The sequence below is a fragment of the Armigeres subalbatus genome, chromosome 3, assembly GCF_024139115.2.
Source record: "Armigeres subalbatus isolate Guangzhou_Male chromosome 3, GZ_Asu_2, whole genome shotgun sequence".
NCBI classification, from domain to species: Eukaryota; Metazoa; Arthropoda; class Insecta; order Diptera; family Culicidae; genus Armigeres; species Armigeres subalbatus.
Window position 1 is genome coordinate 185806598 of NC_085141.1, and position 20020 is coordinate 185826617.

General features: G+C 41.0%; 1 protein-coding gene across 2 annotated transcripts in view; it reads left to right on the forward strand.

Moving 5' to 3' along the window:
• The window catches only part of LOC134226648 (neuroligin-4, Y-linked), a 322634-nt gene that overhangs the window by 257653 nt on the left and 44961 nt on the right, over nt 1-20020 (forward strand). For both annotated transcript variants that reach the window (XM_062707545.1, XM_062707546.1), the window contains exon 11: nt 8276-9326. In XM_062707545.1, coding sequence (XP_062563529.1) covers nt 8276-9114 — 839 coding nt within the window. In that variant the 3' untranslated portion in view covers nt 9115-9326. The remainder of the gene's footprint in view (nt 1-8275; nt 9327-20020) is intronic.

The window sequence follows — 20020 nt, forward strand, 5'->3', positions numbered from 1 at the left end:
AAAGTAACTATAATTACGGATCACAAACCTTTATTAGGTATATTTAACAATAAAAAGGGAGGACCATCCGTGATTGCTAATAGACTACAAAGATATTTTCTACGACTCTCTATTTTCGATTTTAGAATTTTTCACATGGCAGGTAAAGAAAATTATGCAGCAGATTGCTTATCAAGATTACCTTTAGATCAAGATATGAATACTGCCGACCTAGAAGAAAGTCAGCGGAGTTCATTTAGTCAATTAAATTATCTGGTTGATGATCACAAAGTTAACCTTAATCCCAAGATAATCGAAGAAAACTCCATTAGAGATCCAGTTTTATCTAAAATTTTAACTTTCGTGAAAAATGGATGGCCAAGCCATGTAAAAGACAAACTTTTAAAACATTTTTATGCAAAAAGACATGAACTTGATATTGAATCAGGATGTCTTATATTTGGAGAACGGATTGTCATTCCCAATACTCTTAAGTTACCGTCTCTGGAATTACTTCATGCTAATCATCGCGGAGTTCACAAAATGAAACAAATTGCGCGAAAGTATTTATACTGGAACGGGTGTGGTACGGACATAGAAAACTATGTACGGTCATGCAAACAGTGTCAAATATTAGGGACTGATAGAACACCGAGAGTATATGGAAATTGGCCTAAAACATCTCAACCATTTGAACGAATACACATTGATTTTTTCCATAAGTACAATCGTACTTTCCTTATACTTGTCGATGCATATTCAAGATGGATCGAAATTCGCCGAATGACTAAAACTAACGCAGAAAACGTCGCGCATGAACTGGATAACATTTTCACTATATTTGGATTTGCAACATCAATCGTTAGTGATAATGGCCCTCCATTTAACAGTTTCAACTTCAAGACATATTGCGAATCGAGAAACATTGAACATATGTTTAGCCCTCCATACCACCCAGCCAGTAACGGTTTAGCAGCTGTGTTGAGAAAACTAATAAAAGAGAACGATTCCTGTTCATCATTACAGATCGACCATGAAATAAACAAATTTTTATTTCACCACCATCAAACGCCCACGACAGAAGATAATATAATCCCCAATGAACGTATTTTTTCATTCATACCACGATCAAAATTCACAGGGTTTAGAAAATTACAAACAAGTTTTAGTGATTTAAATAACTCAAAAACGCATCCCGAATTGAAAAAAAATGGCAAAGTAATTTACACGTACAAATCAAACGGTAGAGCTTTCAGCACAGAAGCAATTATTATCAAAAAAAATACTAATTTAACATATTTAATAAACATAGATGGTGACTATCGTACAGCTCATAAAAACCAGCTGAAAGCCGTACCGCAAAAACCGTTCGTTTTAAAACATAGTATACACGATGAAACAGAACAAAACAGCGGGTGTCCCAACGATACAAAACAAGAAACAGAGAAAAAAGTAAAAACGATCAAGAAACGACCTACATTAGTAGCCACTCAAGCCTTGCGACGTTCAGCTAGAATTAGCAAATCTAAATACAGAAGTCTAAACGTAGGACATTTAGTAAAAAAAAGATTAAAAAATAAAGAGAACTAAAATGAAATCCGTAGTACACTAACATATCTTGAATGTATATAAAATGATAAAATGAATTGAAAAATGAAATTAAAATAGTATTAAGTATATAAAACTGTTTGTTGGAAAAATATGAATGATTTATTGTAAATATTAGTTAAGTTGAAAACAGTTTGCATTTTGTAAAAAAATAAATTGAATTGGTATGAATTATTTTAAGGGGGGAGATGAGAGAAATGTGGGATTATACATTCTCTCCCGAATACTTACGTTACCAATAAATGCATATCAAGTAGTGTTGACTTGAAAGCCTAACTGGAAAGACGTAATAATATAGCCCAAGTAATCCGAACGCCTCGTAGTTGTAGAATCCCTGTCGTAGTAGTTCTCGGTCGTAACAGATACAGTTGTTGTTTTGTTTTCTCAAGAGCACCATGACAAGGTCCCGCTATTTAGACCCTTCACAGAGAGCAATCCCATTGAAGGCGCGCCCCTTATCAATAGGAAATCAATCCTGTCTTGAGAAAACAGAACAGTAATACTGTTTTGGCCATGCATCGGAGCCCTAGCCACATCCTTGTCTTGCTTCTAGAATATCACCAGTAAAAGTCTTAAAACCCGGGATTTAGCTCTGTCTACAAGACCATTTCAAGCAAGAGAATTTGTTCAGCAATAAGAACTTCCGTGTGTTCCTCTCACTACCATTGTTCACCAGTTCAAGAGGAGTTAGTACGTATTTAAACCCCTAACTCGATTTTTCCAGCAGTCAGTTCAGCCTAGGGACGGGTACCGAGGTTTTTTAACTAATTGCTTGAAAAGTTGTTTCCACTGCATACAGTTTAGCCTCAAACCAGAGGAATTCGAGTCTTTCAACTGTCTGCAAGGTAACATTAATTATGTTTTATTTCTGAGACTGCTGTTGGTAGCGGGGACTAAATACGATGAATCCTTAAGGTGATTATAGAATGAAGCCCGTGGTGAATTTCAAATTCACCACACGTTTATCTACATACATTTCCAAAGCCCAAATCTGGCGAAATAGTTTTCGTACAGTGCCGAAACTCAAATAATGATTGTTTAGCATAACTGGCATAACTAAGCAAACGATCTTCCATTATTTCAGCCCCATACGCGTTATGGTTCTTTCATCTCGTGCTCTTGAAAAATATCTACCAAACAAAGCCCTAGCTTAATCCATTTTCCTAGCTAGTGCAATAAGTTGTGGTAATTAAGGTGATTATAGAATGAAGCCAGAAATCGGCCATTTTGTAAACCACGTGCTTTTCCAATATATTTTTCAAGAGCACGAGATGAAAGAACCATAACGCGTATGGGGCTGAAATAATGGAAGATCGTTTGCTTAGTTATGCCAGTTATGCTAAACAATCATTATTTGAGTTTCGGCACTGTACGAAAATTATTTCGCCAGATTTGGGCTTTGGAAATGTATGTAGATAAACGTGTGGTGAATTTGAAATTCACCACGGGCTTCATTCTATAATCACCTTAAGGATTCATCGTATTTAGTCCCCGCTACCAACAGCAGTCTCAGAAATAAAACATAATTAATGTTACCTTGCAGACAGTTGAAAGACTCGAATTCCTCTGGTTTGAGGCTAAACTGTATGCAGTGGAAACAACTTTTCAAGCAATTAGTTTAAAAACCTCGGTACCCGTCCCTAGGCTGAACTGACTGCTGGAAAAATCGAGTTAGGGGTTTAAATACGTACTAACTCTTTTTGAACTGGTGAACAATGGTAGTGAGAGGAACACACGGAAGTTCTTATTACTGAACAAATTCTCTTGCTTGAAATGGTCCTGTAGACAGAGCTAAATCCCGGGTTTTAAGAGTTTTACTGGTGATATTCTAGAAGCAAGACAAGGGTGTGGCTAGGGCTCCGATGCATGGTCAAAAACAGTATTACTGTTCTGTTTTCTGAAGACAGGATTGATTTCTATTGATAAGGGCGCGCCTTCAATGGGATTGCTCTCAGAAGGGTCTAAATAGCGGGACCTTGTCATGGTGCTCTTGAGAAAACAAAACAACAACTGTATCGAAACCGATACTGCATTGCTTATCAATAGTAATGGAGTAATTCGACATGCACTTAAACACTAAGGATACGGGTAACGCTACAATAGATCTAATAACTGGTCGCAGTGGCACACCCGAACAGGAAAAAAAAAAATGTAGTGGACGAGCGGCGCTCATTGTTGAGTCGACCAACAGCAACCCGATATAGCGTTTTAATGCTAGGTCTGAAAGTTCCGGTATCGATCACTGGAAGTGAAAGTGATTGGAGATTGCAACCCGTAGAAATCTTCCTGATTGATGAAAATGCAGCATTCCCAAAATTCAACATTCCGCCGGTCAAAATTAACTACAACCAGGATATTGCACCCTGTCGTAATATTTTTTCTAATATTCCGTTCTCCATAAAACCTTTGGTACAACAAAGACTTAACCAGTTGATCAAAGCAGACATTATCGAACCGGTAACCGACACAATGGACAGGTCCTTTTGCTCATCGATGTTAGTCGTTCCAAAGGGCAAACATGATTTTAGACTGGTAATTGACCTGAGAGGTCCAAATCAGTATATATACAGAACGCCCTTTGTGATGCCAACTTTGGACAAAATTTTAGCAGAACTGGACGGTGCTCGTTGGTTTTCAACGATCGATTTGTCTAACGCGTTCTACCACATTGAGCTGGACATAGAGTCACGCCACTTGACGAACTTCTACACGGAATTTGGAGTATTCCGCTGTATCAGACTACCATTTGGCTTATGCAACGCCCTGATATTTTTCAGGAGGTCTTGCAGAAAGATATCTTGGGTGGCTGCGAAGGAGTCACTAACTACTTAGATGACGTACTGGTACATGGAAAGACAAAAGAGGAACACGATACCAACCTCGCAGAAGTATTATCTCGCCTTAAAAGCCATAATGTCCAATTAAATGATTCAAAATGTGTGTTTGGAAAACAGGAAGTTAAATTTGTGGGCTTTATGCTAACGGCAGATGGATGGATGGTAGAGAATGACAAAATTTATGCGATCAAAAATTTCAGAAGACCAAACAGTTGTTCAGAAGTGAAAAGCTTCTTAGGTCTGGTTACATTCACAGACAAGTTCATCCGAAATCGTGCTGATAAGACGGAACACCTCCAAGGTTACGTCTCATTCTCCACAATGGTGACGCATCGTTCGCTGTGATCTTTCGTACGATATAGTTGACAACCACCATTGAATTTTACTGACAACGAGGTAGTGATCAGAGTCAATGTTCGGACCTCTGAATGTCCGCACATGGATACATCCGAGAAATGGCTCCTATCCACCAAAACAGTTGCACCATTCGGGTGTCTCCAGGTGTGCTTTCGGATGTTCTTTCGTGCAAAGTAGGTGCTACTGATGGCCATTCCTCTGACAGCAGCGAAATTTACTAGCAGTAGGCCGTTTTCATTGGTACAGGAGTGAAGGCTCTCCCTCCGATTATAGGACGGAAAAAGTCCTCTCTACCGACCTGAGTGTTAGCGTTTCCAATAACAATTTTCACGTCATGCTTTGGGCACTCTCCATAGGCTTTATCAAGACATTCATAAAACGTGTCGTTCGCGTCGTCGGATTTATCGTTTGTCGGTACGTCATCGTTGATTAGGCTATAATTGTTAATCAGCCGCTGGGTACCAGGCAGACGCTGTTTGAGCCACACCTCTTGATGGACAGACGCTCGAGACGTATCTTCTCAGACGTGCGCTGATGTCACAAGGACAATAGTGCCCAGGCTGCACTACCAGCTAAGTATCCAACCCGTAGCCTGGCGGTCTTGTCATCGGTTGACCCGTGGAAGCGTGAGATAGGTACTTGTGGGAACCAGAGCTATGTTGAGCGCTCTTTCCTTGAAGTCAACTCACCATTTTGTAGCCCTCTTCTCAAAGTTATGTGCCATAAAATCAATGTCGTCGGCGAAACCAAATAACTAGACGGACTTAGTGAAAATCGTACTAATCGTGTCGATCCCTGACCTTCGTATTACCCCCTCCAAAGCGATGTTGAATATCAGACACGAGAGACCATCACCTAGCCGTAACTCTCTACACGTTTCGAAGGGACTCGAGAGTGCCCCTGAAACTCGAAGTTCCCGTTAATGTTCTTACACATATCATGCTGTAGCACGTGGTCCTCACGTAAACTGTTCACCTTCTCATAAGACTTTCGTGCGATATTAGTACAGTTGCTCCGTTTCTTCACGGTCTGGATCTTTCTGATAGCCCTTTTCCTCCGGAAATCGAGTTTTGTTTATTCCGTGCCCATTTGTATAGTGTCTCGTTCCCCCTCGTGTGGTGTTGCAGCAATCTAGCCTATGCTGCATTCTTTTCCTCAACTAACTGCTCACATTCGCCGTCATACCAGTCGTCTCTCTGATCCAGGGCACCGTGCCAAGTGCAGCGGTTGCGGTGTTCACAATGGCTGATCGAATATCTCCAGCCATCTTACTGCGCCTAGCTGCTCTTCCGTTGGGAATTCCACATCCAGGTGCTGCGCGTAGACTATCGTCTTGTAGCCGCCCAATGTTAAGCCGCGGCGTTCAGCTTCGGCGCGTGTTGCACACCGTTGAGTATTTTGAGCGCATGCATACCGCAACGAGGTAGTGGTCGGATTCAATATTCGCACTGCGGTAAGTGCGGACGTTCGTGATATCAGAGAAGAATTTGCCGTCGATTAGAACGTAGTCAATTTGGTTTGCCGTTTCTTGGTCAGGTGATCTCTGTGTGGCCTTGTGGATATTATTGTGGGGGAAGAAAGTGCTTCGGACTACCATTCCGCGGGAGACTGCAAAGTTTATGCATCGTTGGCCGTTGACGTTCGATACGGTATGCAGACTATCCGGTCCGAAGACCGGTCATTTTCTCCCTTCCTACCTGAGCGTTCATGTCACCGATGAAGATTTTGACGTCCCGCAGTGGGCATCCATCGCATGTCTGCTCCTAGTTATGCATAGAACGCTTCTTTCTTGTCATCAGGTCTCTCTTTGTGTAAGCAGTGCACGTTGATGATGCTAGAATTGAAAAACGGTCTTTTACCCTCAGCTTGCACAACATTGCGTTGATTGACTGCCATCCAATCACGCGTTGGCGCATCTTGCCCAAAACTATGAAGCCGATTCCCAGCTCGATGGTGGTGCCACAGCTTTGGTAGAAGGTAGCCGCTCGATGCCCGCTTTTCAACACTTTCTGTCCTGTCCAGCAGATTTCCTGCAGCGCTACGACGTCGAAGTTGCAGGGATGTAATTCATCGTAGATTATCTTGTCGCAACCTGCGTAACCTAGTGACTTACAGTTCCATGTTCCAATCGTGACCCTTAATTCGACGCCTAGGTCGTTGCTGATTGTATCGAGTCGTATTATCTCTTATTTCGTTCGTAATTGTTGGTTTTACAGGCGGGGTCGTGGATAATTCTCATAAAAAATAAGAAAATACGCATTTTTTGGCACTATAGCATCCTTTCGCTAACTTGGCTTAAATCGAACCGCTAAACGAGCACCGCTTTTTAACTGGGCTATCGAGGGGATTTACGATATATTGTTATGATCAATGTTTTACATGAAACGACAATAATATGCCATGTAGACTCCCCTCGCAGCCTAGTTTATTGTTTTTGTGTTTTGTCGGATAAACTGTTTTTTAACTGGGCTTTGACCCAGTTATCAAACGCCCAGTTAAAAGCAGTCCAGTTAGAAGCGCCCAGTTAGCGAACTGTTGGTGCATTGGCTAAATCTGGCCTATGAGTTAAAAGTTAAGACCAAAATAATGTTTTAAAAATACACGAGAGAGGTACCATTTCCGCAAGGTAGGTCAATCGGATTTTTTCATCAATTTCCGGATTGTTTTTCTTACTTTTTATGGATTCTAGTTTTCCGAAAAATAACAAACATTTATCAATCATCAAACATTTATTACATTTTTGTAGTTTTCCATTCTGTTCTCTGCTTGCTTTAAATGCATTTATGTACCTTTGAATATTTTACGAGAATCAGATTTTGACGCACGTTAGGGGGCCCATACACGCTCCGACGTGTTGTCCATTTTTGACTCCACCCCCAGGAAATTTGGTTCGGTAGGACTTTCGACATTACTCCGACCAAACAAAATTTCATGGGGGCGGAGTCAAAGTTGTACACCATCTCGGAGAGTGTATGGGGTCCCTTATTCTTTTCATCCTATCATTTGTTTGTTCTTCTCAGCTTGTCAATGTTAGCTGCTCAGAAGGGACAGTATGGAAGAACAATGGTTTGTTCTCAATTCAAATTTAAGAATATATTTTTCTACATGGGTGAGGGTAGTGACCTACAGCTAATCCACTTATTTAATACCTATTTTACTTATTTGTTGATTTAATTTGTATTCGCTTGGCACTGTATTTCAAAAGCATATTTCGTGCGATAGAACTTACCTATATAATTTATGGGCCCTCGGTTCAATTTGTGATTGAAGGTTTTAACCGATCTGTCCTAGATTTCGGACGTGACCGAATACAAAAAAAAAACAACAGAATACAAACGAACAAGGACGTCAGCTTGTACTCAGTTCTGGTGGAATGAATTATAGTTTCTATTTTTAAAAAAGCATGGAATGACCCTTCTGATTGTATTCATATTGAACGATTGCCATGGAAATGCGAATAAATTCATGACCTTTTATTATTATTTATCGTTTAGATACCAAACCGAAGCTGAAAAACCACTACCGAGCGCATCGGTTGTCATTCTGGTTGAACCTGGTACCGGATTTGCATAAGCCCGGCGGTGACGATGTGCCGAATTCACACCACGAGCTCGAAGATGATGAAGAGGAGAGCGTTCTGGTGCCGACAGTAAAGCCGCTAAATCCTCCCCTGCGGGATCCCTCGAATGCCAATTCGAATTATTCCTTTTTTACCACACAAGTGTTTTCGCTGTTGAACCTATCCACTTACGGAAACAACAACAGCAGCAACCGCCATAACGCTCATAAGCCAGTTCCGGTGACGGCGGAATCCTCCGAAGGGTCTGATGACGATGGCGGTGGCTCATCCCAGGAGGACGGTTTTGCTGCCTACAGCACTGCCCTGAGCGTGACGATAGCAATCGGATGTAGTTTACTGATACTGAACGTGCTGATTTTTGCCGGCGTTTACTACCAGCGTGACAAAACGAGGTTAAACGAACCGCGAAACAATAGTAAGAAGCGTAACGAAAACGGTCAGATGCCGAACAACATCTGTGGGGAGCTGGAAAGCCTTACCATCCACACAAAGAGCGATCCGTCAACTATATTGGGCCATCACCATGCCTTACAGCATCACCAGATGCCTCCCCCGGAGTTCGCAGATTTGCCACAGCGGGCGCCCCCTCCACCCAAACACATAAAATCGGTCCCAGACGGAACGATTCTGTCACAACATGCGCTCCAGCTAATTGGTAGCAATTGTGGCACGCTGACGAAGAAGAGTTGTGTCAAGTCTAACCTTGCCACCTCCAATCAAGCCCAGAACGCGATGGATGAGCTGCGGGTGTGACGTTAAGTATCCTTTTCCATCGAGGAGCAATCTCGATGCGAGCACCAGCACCTGCACCATCATCATCATCATCACCATCATCACAGCCATCAGCACCATCAACAGCAGCAGCAGCAGCAGTCGACGAAATCCCCGAGCCCCACTTCCGAACAACAAGAACAACAGCTTTAGTAGCGAGTGTGGAAGTTAAAGTGAAACGACAACTACATAAAGTGAGTATCAGCCGAATCAAGCTCCATGAACCGTTATCAATTAATTCGAAATTGATGGGAGCGTATTTGGGTATTATTTATTTATGAATAAATAAATTTGTGAATAATATATAGGGAAGTAACCGTTGCACATGAGTCAGAGTCATCTCAAGTCGGTTCGCTGGAACTGCTTGTGTGTCTTCTTCGTGAAATGAGAAAAGCTGTGAATAATAAATTGTACAACCGGTTAGGCATGTACGGCATACGAGAAACGGTGGGCTGGAAAGGAACTTCGTTCGAATATTAGTTAGTTTTGGGTTCCGGTTTGGGTCACTGCTTTTATCTCCTCATGCTTCATGATGCTTTAAATTACTTTTCAATAAATACCTTTCTGTACTATCTAAAACGTCCGTATAACTCGTGTACATCGGTAAATCACCGTATTTATGACAATATCCTGTCACGCAACACGCGCCCACGCTCTATCCACATTAAAACAAAACGCGCACGCATGGTGCGTTGTTCCCTCACAAATTCCAGCTAAAATACAATTTGTCGATCACATTTTTTTGTAATTTTCAAATGGTATCAGCTAGACATACATAGTTGGTTATTTCCTGATGGGTAGAAAAACATGTGACAGTCGAAAGTTCATAGCAATGTTGGCGATAGCCATTTTCGATTCCATTTTGCAATTAATGTATATAAATACCATTTTTATTGTTTTGCCAATTCTCAATCACAATTCAGAAAACATTTGCGTTCCAGAATACCGAACATCAAGCATTGTGACTAGCAGTAATAGTAGGCATCCGCCCAGTTTCCTACACAGCAATTTCGTGTCGTTTCTTTCGTTCATGCTCTTCCTTTCATCGAGAGAGATAGTTGCGATAATTCATGACCGGTGCCGAACGGAAGAAAATAAAGTCATTAATAATTAACCTGTCTATGGTCCGATGATCTGCGAGATGACCATTGTTCTACAAAGGCTCCACGCATACGAGATCTGTTGCTTCATATATTCGCTTTCATCATATGCTCGGAAGCGCTATAACTAGGAGGAAATTATTTATTAGCAAATAATTAAATCGTGCTATTTCAGATCTGTACACATACCACGTGGTTTACTTTTAATCATTTGAACAGATCTGATTATCCAGTAACAAATCCAACTACAATCGGTATGTTTGCGGAATTGGAATAGCTTCGAAACACTAATGCACTGCGGGATTCCGATTGGTGATTTGTTCTGGGGAACCGCAAAATAACAATGCGCAATTACTATGCCTCACCGCAGAATGTGTAACTGGGAGTTGATGGTGTGTAGGAGGAAAAATATGTTTCGGGATTTCTAAACCGGTAACAATAACTGGGCAAATTCTCAGTATATGGATGTGATAGATTGCAATAAAAAATAGGTATTAAATGGTGTATATTACAAACAAACAGAAGATTAAGATTAAACGCTAGTTCCGATGGCGCAAGTTTTGTCACAAATTGTATGAGCTTATTTTCTTGTTTTTTTTTTTTTTTTTATCTATTGCGTTTATTTAACAGGCTCAGGCGTGTATAACACTTAACGGAGCCGAGACTTTATGATATTTACAATCGATATCATCTTATTATCAACAGTTAGTAAGGGGAAAGGGTATAGACCAAGATACTCGTGGCGACTCAAGGTTAGATTGCGTAATTTCAGGACGGACTAGGTTGGGATTTAGGTTTGTGGTATTACAGCTGCTCATCCGGGTATTTGACGTCATTAACGGTATGGCGTAGCGTCGGGCTCGAGTTGTGGTTCGTCAGGGAGCATCTTCCGGATGGCCATAGCTTCGTATTACACAGAACAATAAGACAAAAACAAAACAAAAACGAGAAAGAAAAAAAAAATTGAGGAATTAGACTTTTATGTCAGACGAGCAAAGAAAGGCATAGATGGCCTGCATATAAACCACATCGCGATCCCCCAAAACACCTCTTACTTCCCTGTAGGGTTGTTTACCTCGGGCCACAAGGGTATCCAATAGTTGCTCTCTGGAGGCGTCGTTTTCCGAGCAATACCAAACTACGTGATCGATGTCATCGTAACCGGCTCCACACCTACATAGGTTGCTATCGACCAGGTTTATTCTATAGAGGTGTGCGTTTAGTGAATAGTGATTGGACATAAGTCTCGACATCGTGCGAATGAAGCCTCGGCTTAAGTCCTCACCTCTGAACCACGCTCGCGGAGAAACTTTAGGAACTATGGAAAACAGCCACCGTCCAAGTTCATTGTGTGACCAAATCATTTGCCAATTTTGAAGAGTACTCTGACGGACTAATGGGAAAACTCGTTGTTCGAGATTTGTCTATCAAAACTTCACCTTCCTGTGCGCCCACCTTTGCTAGCGAGTCCGCCTTCTCATTGCCATAGATTAGGCAATGGGATGGGACCCATACAAAGGTAATCTTGAATGATCTTTCGACCAAATCACGCATCTGCTCTCTTACAGTTGTAAGAAAGTAAGATGCGTGCTTAACAGGTTTCATCGACCGGAGTGCCTCGATAGAACTAAGACTATCCGAGAAGATGAAATAATGGTCTACGGGCTGATTGGAAATTATCCCCAAAGCGAAGTTAATTGCTGCCAGCTCAGCAACATAAACCGAACACGGTTCTTGAAGTTTTCGGAAGGTTGTTGAATTTACGTTGAAAACACCGAAGCCAGTGGATCCGTTAATGCGAGAACCATCAGTGAAATATCTGTTATTGCAATTGACATGTTCATATTTTTCAGAAAAAATGGAAGGGATAGATATTTGTCGAAGATGATCTGGTATTCCTTGAATAGCGTGTTTCATGGACAGATCGTATTCAATTGAGGAACTGTCGTTGACGAAGTGAACTCGAGGTGGATTATAACATGGAAGACAGAGATCTGTTGATATGTAGTTGAGATAGACTCGCAGGTATCTTGAATGATGAGCCAGTTCAAGCATATTATCGAAGTTTTCTAATACAAGTGTGTTACTTGTTCCACATTTGATGAGTATTCTAAGTGAGAGCTCCCAGTAACGGTGCTTTAAAGGAGTGACTCCAGCAAGCACCTCCAGGCTCATGTTATGCGTTGAATGCATGCAGCCAAGGGCAATACGCAAACAACGATACTGAATTCGTTCCAATTTGATCAGGTGGCAATCAGCTGCTGAGAGGAAGCAGAAAGAGCCATACTCTAAAACAGAGAGAATAGTCGTTTTATATAGTTTGATGAGGTCTTCCGGGTGAGCGCCCCACCAAGTTCCGGAGATAGAACGGAGAAAATGGATCCTTTTTCGGCATTTCTCTAACAAATAATCAATATGGGTTTTCCAGGTACACTTGGAATCAAACCAGACCCCAAGGTATTTAGAAGCTAAAGATTGGTTTATGTCATCTTTCAACAGCTTTAGTTTCAGTTGAGCTGGGTACCGCTTCTTAGTAAACACTACCAATTGAGTTTTTTGCGGAGAAAACTCGATCCCTAAATGTCTGGCCCAAACAGTCAGGTTATTTAGGGAATTTTGCAATGGTCTTTGCAGGACACTTGCACATGAACCTCTTAGGGAGATCACGGCATCATCTGCAAGTTGTCTAAGCGTGCATTGTCCTTCCAAACAATTGTCAATATCTTTAACATAGAAATTGTAAAGCAAGGGACTTAAACCTTGGGGAAGGCCCATGTAGCTATTTCTGGAAGTTGTCAGAGTGCCGAGAGTAAAGTTCATATGTTTTACTGACAACAAATTGTACAAGAAATTATTCAAAATAACGGGTAATCCACTACTGTGCAAATTTTCCGACAGTACTTCTATGGAAACAGAATCAAAAGCGCCCTTAATATCCAAGAAAACTGAAGCCAGTTGCTCCTTGTGCGCATAGGCCAGCTGTATATCTGAAGAGAGCAACGCTAGACAGTCATTTGTTCCTTTACCTTTTCGAAAACCGAATTGAGTATTTGACAGTAATGCATTTTGCTCGACCCAATGGTCAATTCTTGAAAGGATCATTTTCTCCAATAATTTCCTCATGCACGATAGCATGGCGATCGGTCGGTATGAATTATGATCAGACACTGGTTTCCCAGGCTTTTGAATAGCTATTACTTTGACCTGTCGCCATTCTGGTGGTACGATGTTGTACTCCATGAAACAGTTGTACAGGTCAAGTAATCGTCTTTTAGCGATATCTGGGAGGTTTTTAAGAAGATTGAATTTGATATTATCGCATCCCGGAGAAGAATTGTTTGATGAAAGAAGAGACATAGAAAGTTCCAGCATTGAGAATGGTCCACCCAAAGAACCGGGATCAGTGACTGATTCTCGAAATAGCGGTTCTGCTGGTACGGAATCTGGGCAGACCATTTTTGCGAAGTTGAATATCCATCGATTGGAGTATTCTTCACTCTCATTGGTGGAAATGCGGTTCCGCATGTTGCGGGCCGTTTTCCAAAGTGTTGTCATTGAGGTTTCTCGTGATAGTCCCTCAACAAAACGTCGCCAGTAGCTACGTTTTTTAGCCTTGAGAAGATTTTTAGCTTTCTTTCAAGCCTCAAATACTCTTCGAAAAGCTCAGACCTTCCGTGTTTACGGAAAGCCTTGAAGGCATCAGATTTCTCGGAATACAACTTAGTACATTCATCATCCCATCCAGGAGTGGCTGGTCTTCTTATGACAGATGTACTTGGAACGCGTCGTTTCTGAGCTTCTAGTGCGCTTTTATGAATCAATTCGGTAAGGAATCGATACTCATCCAGTGGAGGAAGAATATCAGTTGATTCAATACCAATTTTTACCGCCGATGAATTTTTGCCAGTCAATGTTTTTCGTGAGGTCGAAAGGAACATTTACTGGCACTGATCGTTGATAACCGCTTTTGATTGTGGTGACTATCGGCATGTGGTCACTACCATGGGGATCTTGGATTACCTTCCACGTGCAATCTAATGATAGTGAATTAGAGCATAAAGACAGATCTATTCGACTTTCCTGACCTTGAGGTCCTATTCGAGTTACTGCGACTGTGTTAAAAATATTACAGTTGAAATCGTCGCACAACTCATAGAAAAGAGGCGCTCTGTTATCGTCTCTAGTTTCGCCCCATGCAATACCATGTGCATTCATATCACCCAGTATTAAAACTGGGGATGATAAAAGAGAGACTGCGCTCCAAAGATGCCGACGATTAAGTGAGGCATTTGGGGAATATACACTGAAGCTATGCAAAGGTCTTTATTCTTTACATTTACTTGACAAGCGACGATTTCTAAACCATTAGCAGTCGGAATGGAATTCTGTAGAAAGTGTGACATTTTTGATTCCCAAAAGAACGCCACCATAATGATCATTCCGATCTTGGCGAATAATGTTAAAATCGTGGAAGTTGATTTCATCTTCAGAAGAAAGCCATGTTTCACAGAGTGCAAATATATCGCAATCGGAGTTGCGAATTAAAAACTTAAACACGTCCAGTTTATGTTTCAGACTATGACAGTTCCACTGCAGCACAGTGATTGTATCTTGTATGGCCGTATTATCCATCGAAAGATACAAGTCCTGCAAGAAGGGGCCATGAAACAGTCAATTGCTTCAGATAACTTTCAACTGTTGGAATAAAGAGGTCAATGATTGGCCTCAATGAATTCGGAATATTGAATAAGTTCAAAATACGATCCACAAGGTCCTTAAAGGATATTCTTTTCTTGGAAGTGCGAGTAGCAATTTTCTGCTCAGAGATATTCCTTGACTGATGTTTCTTTGTAACATCAGTTTTAGGCAATGGCGGGAATGTCTTACTGCAACATGGGTCAAAAGGAGCAGTATAGACAGGCTGCTTCGGAATTTTAAATAATCCCCCATTACCATCATATTTCGGCAAGCTTCTAGGGATGATTTTTGTTTTCTTACGGCGCAATCCCGGGGAAGACAGTTTCTTCCTCTTTTCGGGTACGTGTACCTCCGCAGAATCATCCATATCGGCTACGTCAGAGTCCGATTCGTCTATGGAAATGACATCATAAAAATCACTTACTTGAACGGCAGCTGAAATAGCAGCCGTTGCGTTGGCAGTTGCGGATGTGTCATGCGACTTCACCATTTCTGCATACGACTGCTTAGAGCGCTGTACTAACGAACGCTTAACTTTTTGGGTGCGCTTTTTGTACACCGGACAAACCATGGGGAGGGTCCATGCCACAATAAGCGCACTTTGTAACTTGTTGTTGGCAGGACTCCTCCCTATGTTTTTCAAAACATTTGCCACAACGGGGCTTGTTGTCGCAAAACTCGGCAGTGTGCCCCAACTGTTTGCAGTTGGTACAATTGAAAACTCTGGGTACAAAAAGACGCACCGGAAACAACATATTTTCGATATCTACATATTTTGGGAGTATCGAGCCGGCAAACGTTACCCGTAGCGAACCTGACTTCGAGTATACTTTTTTACCATCTACCATGGCTGCTGAATGCAATTCCTTGCAGTCCAGAATGTCCACGGTAGATTGCAGGGCATTCTTTAAACGGCCTTTTCCTGCAAGTACATCCTTGCAAGTCAGGCTCGCTGCGTTAATCACGCCTTCAATCTCGACCTCTCGCGAGGGCACATAAACCAAATATTCCACATTATAGTTCTGGTCTTTTGCGATAGCATTTGCATCCTGGTATGTAGGTGCGGTTACACGAAGTTTGTTCCGATTGATCTGATGAAAATCAGTTTTCGGAAAACGACGCGTCAAGTCACGTTTGATTCCTAAAAAATCAATACTTTTCACTTTCTGCCGAAAGTAAACAACCCAAGGCCCAGGCGAAGAAGCCTGGTAGAATCGCGTGCGAACGACATTGTCTTTGGGAGGCGTTTCGCCTCCGTTTTCTTCATCCATCGAACGCAAAATAAATCAAAGTAAAAAAAAACAAATTAAGTAATATAGAAAATGGACTTAAAACTAGTTAAACTAAAAAAAAAGAAAAAAAAAAAAAAACAAACAAACAAACAAATATTTCCGTTATGAAATTTCAACTTTTGCGAAATTTTTTTTTTGTCGCACGCTGTACCAGACGACGGTAACAGACGGCCGGCAAAAGTAAAAACGGAAAACAGCCCGACCACTGCTGTGTGGTGGCAAACTGATACAATAGAAACGGTTGATAGGTAATACAATGTGTTCTACTTATCCGTTCCCTTTGGGCTATTTGCTTCTGATGTTCGACCTTCCACTGGATGGAGACGATGATGAGTGTGATAATTTAATCACTTGCAAAAATGCACGCGCGACCCTTGCCGTACGTACACCTTCTTTACGATCGCGAATCGCCTACGGCAATCACTTTATCCACAGTGGGATACCGCGGGATATAAAAAACTCAAACTATTTGAGAAAAAACTCACTGATATAATAAAGCTATTGCCTGCGATGAGACACGGTCCTTCACAACCGGCTGCTTCAAGCGATCGGCAAAGAATGATATTTTCTTGTTATTTCACACTCCTTTTGGTGTCTGATCTGATCTGTTTATCTATACGTATAACAGTGCCATTAAATCTATGTTTATCGTTTTATAGAGCTTCACCTTCATCTGTTAACCAAATCCCTCTACTCTAGTAATGATTCCCCCGATCCGCAATAAAGCAATACTGCAGGGGGAGACTGATTCTCTATTATGCTTTCGCACAAGGTAATTTAAAAATATACGATATTTTGAAGTATGCCCTAGTATCACCCTTTCGCAAGCCGCGAAGACCTATCGGCCCCTGACGCTAACTCACACAGTCAACAACTGCCACGTATGGGCCGCGATGGCCTTTGCCTGTATAACTATAAAGGGACCACCACAACTCACCCGCGGCATGTTGTTTTTAGGGCAAGCTTAGTGTCTACAGCGGCACAATGGTCTCTATTGCAGCAGTTGTTCTTCAATACGCCGCCACCAAAAGAAACAGCTTCGACATGATCACGGTATACATAAAACAAGGTAGGCTCATTAGAAAAATGACACTTGGAATGTGACGCATGTTTTATCGCCACATGTTGGAGTACAAAAGTAAGCATGCTGCGACCGTAGAGCATCGTCTCGGTCCAGCTTGTGCGAAGATAGCAGTGACGTCAAATGTTTACATTCAAACAGAATGTTTACATACGTGATGAGCCTGCATTGTTTTTTGCCGTGGACATGATTTGAAGTGCTGCTTTGAACACAGCATTCCAAATGTTCACGTCTCGACTAGTACTGCGTCAGAAGACAGACCCGTATAATTAAAAGCAGCATGTTATATGGTCAGAACCATAATAACGATGTTGGTCAAATGATTTTCTGTGAACCATAACTATTCAAAATTAACACAAAATGTCAATATATACTATGCTGTCCTAAATTTTTTGTCATAAGACGAGTTTGTCCAAGTGCTTTTAATCCACCACTTAATTGTACCTTTGACAAATATGGATGGGGTCTCCAGTAGCCTTGCGAGCAAAGGCGTAGGATAGCCAATCCGGAGATGGCGAGTTCGATTCTCGGGCACAGTGTATCCATTGTACTTGCCACACAAGATACATACTCATGCCATGGCGGGCATAGAAAAGCTTTCAATTAATAACTGAGGAAATGCTAATGGAATACTAAGTTGAAAGTTCAAGTTGGAAAGTAGAACCATTGAAGAAGAAGAAGAAGAAGAAGAAGAAGAAGAAGACTTCGACCTCAATGGAAAGGCCGTCTTCAGTGTCTTGTGATTGACTCGACTTGTACAAAACACTGAAGACGGCCTATACTGTTGAGGTCGAAATACGTATCTGTGAAAGGTACAATCAAGTGTTGGAATTAAATGGAATTGTACAAAATCGTCTTATGACAAGTAAAGACATTCCACTAAAAGCTCAAAATAATTTTCTTATACTCAAAATGTTCGAAATGTCAACATTCTAAAATACTGTCGTGCAAAACTTTTACACGTTTTTTTTATGGCGGCATAACTAACATAATGGCGGCATAACATTAATGGAAAGTAAAGGATACTGTTGTCGACAGCAAAGGAAAATATCTGTGTACAGTTCGTAGTCATGCGGGAATTGCAAAGCGCCCTTTTCTATCATAGGCAACCAAATGAAAGTATCGTTGGCTCTTTGATCAATTTCACATAAAAAGCAGTCATGAAAGGATGTTGTGCTATATTTAAAATTTAAAATTTCAAAATTATTTTAATAGATACATGCAAAGAATAATGGCTAGTTCAGCATATTCCTTTGATCCAGCGGTTTCCAGCATTTTCTCAATTGAGGTACCATCTATTTTTTTGCTGTAAATGAAAATAAGCGTACCGTCTACGGGGTGTCATTGGGCCAAATGTGATATGCTTCAAGTAAGTGTTACAAAGCTCTAGTAGTTAATATTGGAATCAAGTTGTAATTAGTTAGGTACAAGCTTGAACAATAAATTTACCACTGTGTGGGGAAAAAATGGCCCATTCTCACCCCTCACAGGGGGTGACATTGGGCCACATACAATAAAGTTCAGCGGTGACGATGCAACGATTCAATCGTTCGTTAAAAATAATTGCCTACATTACGGCTTTTACCAACTATGTATGGCAAATCAATCAAAGGCTTGGCCCAATCTCACCCCTTTTTAGCATGCATTGCTCGTTGCTACGAAAAAAACAAGACCGCTAAATAAATATTCATAAAACTAGTTCATTTGTGGACGCAATAGCGCCCGTGGAAAGTGTTTATTTTTATTTTTAAGAGTCTTTTCTGCATTTAAAAAAAAATCAAAATTTTCAACGTCTGTTGTCTGTGATTTTTTTCATCAAATGCTGTGTCTGGTTGTCTAAAGTTGTCACTGGCTTTGTTTTCTGCATCCGATAGTAAAAAAAGAATTGAAGTGTCAAATATTTTATTTTTTTGTGAGAATTTCCCCGCGTGCTACGTCTGGTTGGCTAGTCACCGGACAGACAAACAGGGCTATTATATATTCATAAAATTCGATAAAACAACAAACAGATTATCGTAACATGATCTCCAGGTATCCATCGATCTAAAATTTAGTTATGTAATAGATTTGTGGAGCATTACTGACACTATTTTAATACGGGTTCATTCGATCAATAGTTTTACATTCAAATTCCAAGCATTATGGTACGAGCACAATTAATCCTTGGAATTTGTTTTGTGATTTCCTAGACGTGAATTTTAATATAATTTCGAACCGTTTGAATTTTTCATCAAAATTCGTAACAGTTTCGGAGATATTAGAAGTTGAAACATTTTTCGTGTTTGGCCCAATCTTACCCCCTAGGCCCAATGTCACCCCGAACGACGGTAACTCATAAGGTATATGAAAAAAATGACTTCAAAACGAATGGGATATATGGCCCTCCATAAAACTGGATAAAGCTTTTATTATTCAGTGAAACCATCCAATTCAAATATAGTTTATACATCAAGCTCCTAGAGAACTTTTATGACTATTGAAGGCCATAGGCGTAACTAGAGTCTCGGTCTAGGGGGGCCATGGCACCAGCTGGTGGGATGTAATTTTTCAAAGGCGATTTAAAGCACTGCACATTGGGCCACGTCGTAAAATTGGGAGGAAAAAAATATTTTCACCATAATGATAATATTTTAGGATCAAAGTGTCTTCAGCAAAGTCAAAGCTTATTATTTAAGCTTTATTTCGAAGTTTTTGCAATAGGGTATCAGTACATTTTG